Below are 6,423 nucleotides of genomic sequence, written 5' to 3' on the forward strand. Positions count from 1 at the left end.
GGAGTTGACCAAGAATAAAAGAATGAAGCTACCAAAGTCAAAACGGTCAACCTTGAGCTATAAGTGGTCAATAGTGCATAAACTGAAGAAGTTAGTTATAAAGTGATTGTGAATTGGAGGTTTTCAACTGCCAAACATGAAACACATTCCTATGTAAAGCTTCTATAAGTAGAAAATTATTAATTAATTAAAAAAAAATTCAAGGAAATGTAACTATACGTGCTTTCTGGAAGGTCTAGAATCAACTGTTTCTTGTATATGGGTTGGAACATCCCTATAGTATCTCTCTTTTAATTTTATTAATTTTTTGCTGGAAAAAAAATTCAAGGAAATAGGATTTTAGTAAGAGACAATAATAGTGGATACGATAGTAAATAATAGTGAGATTTTAGTTTTCTCTATTATGTGTTCTTTTGTTTTTGATGTTTCAAGTTCAACAATATATTTTAGTTCTTCTTCATTTGTGTTCTTCCATTCTTCCCTTTCGCACTTTTATTTTATTTGCACACTGGATTTGATTTTGGAATTGTGAACTGTAATCTGTAAAGCATGGTAGACAATGTTTGTTTCAATAGTTTTTCTATTCAAACAATGGTGAGTATTACTTGACAAACTCAAGATGACGAATATTACTTACATATTAGAGTCTATGGGTATTCCCTACAAACATGAGTTGGTGGGTACTACTTATGGACCGAAGTTGAAGATATTACCTACGGACCAGAATTGGTGGGTATTCATAATATTAATATTATAATATTAATAATACTAATAAAATATTATAACTATTAATAATATGAATAATCATAAAAATAATAATAACAATAATAAAATATTAATAACATTAATAATATGAATAATATTAAAAATATTAGTACTATAAATAATATTAATATTATTAAAAATATTAATACAATTAAGAATATGAATAATATTAATTATATGAAAATATTAATAATATGAAAAATAGTAATAATATGAAAAATAGTAATAATATGAATAATAATAATCAATATATAAAAAATATTATTATAATATTAATATTATTAATAATAATGATAATATTAATAATGTTAATAATATTCAAATAGTTTATATTAATAATAATAAAAATATTTTGTAATTTTAATAATATTAATATTTAATAATATCAATAGTATTAATGGTATTAATATGATTAATTAATATTATTATTAATATTAACAATATTAATATTATAAATATTATTCATAATATTAATAATATGAATAATATAATAGATATAATAATATTAAATGTTGAGGTTGAGGTCGAACATGTGTCGTCGTATGGTGGGCTCGACCACCTCCACCGGGATCATGGCCTCGGTCCTGTATGTCAAGCTGTAGGGTGTCTCCTGTGTGGTAGTTTGGGGGGTGCACCTGTATGCCCAGAGTACCTCTATCAGCTCCTCGGTCCATCGACCTTTTGCATTGCCCAATCGTTTTTTCAGCTCGTTGAGTATGACTTTGTTGGCGGCCTCGGCCTGCCCGTTGGTTTGTGGGTGTTCTACCGAGGCCGTGATAGACTTGATGCCCAGGTCGTCATAAAAGGACTGTAAGCCTCGGTCTATGAACTGTCGGCCATTATCAGTTATTATCGTGTGCGGGACGCCGAACCGGCAGACAATGCTCCTCTATACGAAGTTTTGTATATTTTTTGCCGAGATGGAGGCAAGGGGTTCAGCCTCGATCCATTTGGTGAAGTAGTCGACTCCCACCAAGAGGAACTTGGTCTGCCCCTTTCCCGGGGAGAAGGGGTTGATAATTCCATCCCCCAAATGGCGAACGGCCATGGGGAGGTGATACTGTGCAGCTCTTCCGACTTTGTGTGGTGGAGGGGACCGAACTCTTAACACTTGGCACATTTCTTCACGTATTCGGCACAGTCGCCTTGTATGGTCGGCCAGTAGTAGCCGGCCCTCAGAACCTTGGCAGCCATCGTCCTCGCCCCGGCGTGATTTCCGCAGATCCCCTCATGGATCTCGGCCAGAATGTACTCGGTCCGTTTGTTGGTGATGCATTTTAGCAGGAGGGTCGAGTAACCTCTCCGTTACAAATCTTCGTTGATCATGGTGTACCGGGCGCATTGCTGCTTCATCGCCTTTTCTTGATCGGCCTTGCATGTGCCGACCGTTAGGTACTGGATGACGGGTGTCATCCAGTTGTCGGCCTCGGCCTCGGCCTCTTCTATAGCCAGATACTCGGCCTCACTCACACTGGGGTGTCTCAGTCATATTTGTATGACTGACCTCTGGTGGCTCTTCTTCTTGGTGACCAACAGCTTGGACAGGATGTTGGCCTTTTTGTTGTCCTCCCTCGGTATGTGTTCCAAGGGTGCTTTGCTGAAGCGGGCGATGCTGTTTTTGGCCGCGTGGTAGTACCGCTGCAGCAGAGGCTCTTTAACTTCGAACTCTCCATTGACTTGGCCGACCATCACCTGGGAGTTTCTTTTGCATGTGACTTCGCGTGCTTCCATGTCGTAGGCTAGGTTCAGCCCAGCGAGCAAGGCCTCGTACTCGGCCTGGTTATTGGTCGCCCGAAATCCGAATTGGAGGGCTTGTTCCAGGAAGAGGTCGTCTGACCCCTCTAGGACGACTCCCGCTCCACAAGCTGTTTTATTTGAGAAGTCGTCCACATAGAGCGTCCACCCGCTCGAGAGGATGGGTAGTGGTGTCAGCTCGGCCGAGAAGTCGTTCAGGCATTAAGACTTGATGGCGCCCCTCGGTTCATAGCGTATCCTCCCTGCAAGGTCCGGCTTAGACAAAATTTTAAAAATAGGGTAGTCGATTCTTACAACTATGGAGTGATTCTGGAAGTAGGGGCGCATCCGTCTTGCTGTGAGGACTAGGGCGAGGGCCACCTTCTCTATCATCTGGTACCTAGTCTCGGCCGAGTGGAGAGTTCCGCTGACGAAGTACACCGGTCGCTACTCGCCCTCGGTCTCTTGTACCAGGGCAGCGCTGACTGCTTCCTCCGAGACTGCCAGATACACAAGGATCGGGTGGTCGGGTCTCGACTTCTGGATGACGGTCGAGGATGTGAGGAACTCCTTGAACTGTTTGAAGATTTCCTCGCATTGGCTGTCCCAGACGAATTTTTTGCCCTTTCGGAGCAGTTGGACCATTGGCCTCGTCCTTTCGGCCAGGCGGGGGACGAACAGGGAGAGGGCGGTCAGCCGCCCTAGGAGCTGTTGTACCTCCTTCACACTGTTCAGACTTCTCATGTTGAGTATGGTCTGACATTTGTCAGGGTTGGCCTCTATCCCCCGGTGGGTGAGCATGAAGCCTAGGAACTTCCCTCCCTCAACCCGGAAGGTACACTTTTCGGGGTTGAGCTTCATGTTCACTCCCCTTAAGGCCTTGAAGACCTTGTCTAGGTCCTTCAAATGTTGATCGAATGAGTCGGACTTCACGACTATGTCGTCTACGTACACTTCTACCGCTCGGCCTTTGAAGATTTTGTCCATGAGGCGCTGGTAGGTCGCCCCTGCGTTCTTGAGGCCGAATGGCATGACCTCGTAATAGTAGTTGGCGTCGGTCGTCATGAAGGCCGTTTTCTCCTTGTCCCTCGGGTGCATGCTTATATGGTTATAGCCAGAGTAAGCGTCCAGGAAGCTCATAATTTTGTGGTCGGCCGCCTCGTCCACCAGTCGGTCAATGTTCGGGAGAGGGTAGGTGTCCTTCGGACATGCGTTGTTGATGTTTCTGTAGTCGACGCACATCCTCCAGTTACCGTTCGGTTTGGTGACCATGACGACGTTGGCCAACCATGTCGTGTATCGGGCCTCCCTTATGAATTCGGCCGACAGAAGCTTGTCGGCCTCCTCCTTCGCCGTGAGTCGCTTTTCGTCGCCTAAGTTCCTCTTCTTTTGGGAGATCGGGCGGGCTTCCTTGAATATTCATAATCGATGGGTGATGACGTTCGGGCTCACACCCGGCATGTCGGCCGACGTCCATGCAAACATGTCGATATTCTTTTTCAGCGCGGCATGCATGATCTCGGCCTCGGTCGCCACCAAGGCTGTTCCTACAGCCGTGCTGTGCTCTTCGTCGAGGAGGGGGACTCTCTTCAGCTCCTCTCTCGCCTCTAGCCTGTCCTCGGTCGCCCGGGGGTCGAGGTCTACCAACGCCACGGTTGGCTCGATCTTCCTCAGTCGGTCCTTCCTGGAGGAGCGGCCCTTTCGGGAGGACTTTCTCACCCTGAGGGGAGAGGTGTCGGCTCTTAAGGGCTCCACACGGAGGCTCTCGGCGTAGCACTCTCGTGCTTCTTTTTGGTCTACGTGGACCGTGAGAATGTCCCCTGTCCTTGAAGGGAATTTCATTGCGAGGTGAGGGGTTGATACTATGGCCATCATCCGGTTGATGGATGGTCAACCAAGGAGGATGTTGTAGGAGGTGTTGGCGTCGATGATCAGGTATCGGATTTTGATGGTCCTGGTGTTCTTCCCCTCTCCGAAGGTGGTGTACAACTCGATGTAACCCTTGGTACCCACCCTCTCGCCCGAGAATCCTACCACGTGGTCGTCGTATGACATCATCTCGGCCTCGGCTATCCTCATGGCCTTGAAAGTTTTCCAGTAGAAGATGTCTACCGAACTTTCTTGGTCTACAAGGGTCTTCTATATGGTGAATCGGTCTATATCGACCGCTATCACCATCGGGTCGTCCTGCTGGCAGTAGTCTACGCCCTTTAAGTCCTCGTCTGTGAAAGTGATGGGTGGCATCCTCGGCCGGAATGCCACCGCGCTTACCTGGTGTACCACCTGGCGAAGCCGCCGACTATAGTGTTGATAACCTCTTGGTTACCTCTCCTATCGGCCTCCCTTGGGGGGTCGTCCCTCGCGGGTTGTCTGTCGCCTCTGTTGTCTTGGTCATTCCGGTCGCGTTGAGGTGACCTTGTCTACCTGGGTGGATCCGCTCGACGGGGTGGGTCTCGGCCATTCCTGACGAAACAGCGGAGATGTCCAGCCTGGATAAGTTCCTCGATCTTATCCTTAAGGGCCTGACACTCCTCGGTTGAGTGTCCGGTATTTTGGTAGTACCGACACTGCTTCCTCCGGTCGGCATTATTTGGGTTGGCAACCTTCCTTGGAGGAGGGATCAACTTGGCGTTGAGGGCCTCGTCCAGAATCCTCCCCCTCTCGGTCGTCAGGGGTGTGTACCTTGAGAATCGGATTGGCCGGTCTCGGTTGTCCCGGCGTCGATCATTTCTTTGACTCGGCCGCGCCTGGCGGTCCTTTTCTTCCTTGTTTCTTTCCCCACCAGCCTCGGCACGGGCCTGGTTGTGGAATTCTCTTAGCTCTTCCAGCTGCATGTACTTAGTAGCTTTCTTTCTCAGCTCGTCCAGGCTGTCAGCCGATTGCATGCACAGCTTGTCGGCAAAGGGCCCCGGACATAGGGCCGTCAGCATGTGGTGCATGGCATCGTCCGGGCTCAGATTCCGGATGCTCATTGCCACTTTACTGAACCTATCCACAAAGGTTTTCAGCGACTCTCCCTTCTCCTGGCGGATGCCTACTAGGGCGATGGAGGTTAGGTGGTGTGGCCGGCTGGTTGCAAACTGAGTTTTAAACTTTGCTACGAGCGTGTTAAAGCTATTGATGGAGTTGGGTGAGAGCTTGGTGAACCAACTAAGGGATGCTTCCTTCAAGGATGTGGGGAACACTCGGCACAACACGGCGTCGTCCGAGGTGTAGAGCCTCATATGGGTGGTGTAGGCGTCCATATGCTCGTCCGGGTCGGTCGACCCGTCATATCGATTTCGGTTGAAACCCTTCCACTTCTCAAGCAATGGGACTTCGATGATGGTGTTGGTAAAGGGGTGTCGGCGGTTCGGGTCGGCCGTCAGGGTTGTCCGGGTGGACCTCATTAGGCACGACTCGTCGCCCATTTCGGTTTCCCGGGGAGGGGGTCGGCCTCTCGTCCCCTCGGCCACATCCGGGTTGGGGGGAGAGGTGTAGGACTTGCCGACGACGTTCGTCGGTATGACAGAGGGTCCTCCCTCTCCCAGCTTCTTCTTCATTTCCTCGTTCTCCCTTCAGAGAACTTGCAGCTCTTACTCGCTTTTCTGGGCAACCTCCTCGACTTTTCTTCTCATTTCGGCCATCTCCCTCTGGAGAGACAACTGCAACATTGTTTGGTCGGCTTCAGTCATTCTTTCCATGCTTTTTGTTGAGACCATCTACTTTTTTTCCTTCAGCTAGTTTCCCTCGTGGGCGCCAATTGTTCCTACTAGGGATATGGGACCTAAAGAACTATTGAAGTCTTCTTCTCCTTCCTTCGGTCGGTCAGGTGACTGGGTGGTGAGCTGGGATTCTTATCGTCCTCCTGCTTCTCCTTCGGCACTCGGCCTCAGGTGAACACTGGATGGTGGGGGTACCTACGAAGGCACTCCGATGCTCAAG

The 6,423-nt window shown here is 48.1% G+C and overlaps 1 protein-coding gene across 1 annotated transcript; it reads right to left on the reverse strand.

Annotated features, from left to right (window-relative positions):
* Positions 1-4,919: 4,919 nt before the first annotated feature.
* Positions 4,920-6,041, reverse strand: LOC137815547 (uncharacterized). Its single transcript, XM_068618663.1, has one exon. The coding sequence runs from the start codon at positions 6,039-6,041 to the stop codon at positions 4,920-4,922; it is 1,122 nt and encodes a 373-aa protein (XP_068474764.1).
* Positions 6,042-6,423: the final 382 nt, after the last annotated feature.

Source organism: Phaseolus vulgaris, chromosome 1 (assembly GCF_000499845.2).
Source record: "Phaseolus vulgaris cultivar G19833 chromosome 1, P. vulgaris v2.0, whole genome shotgun sequence".
Classification (NCBI taxonomy): Eukaryota; Viridiplantae; Streptophyta; class Magnoliopsida; order Fabales; family Fabaceae; genus Phaseolus; species Phaseolus vulgaris.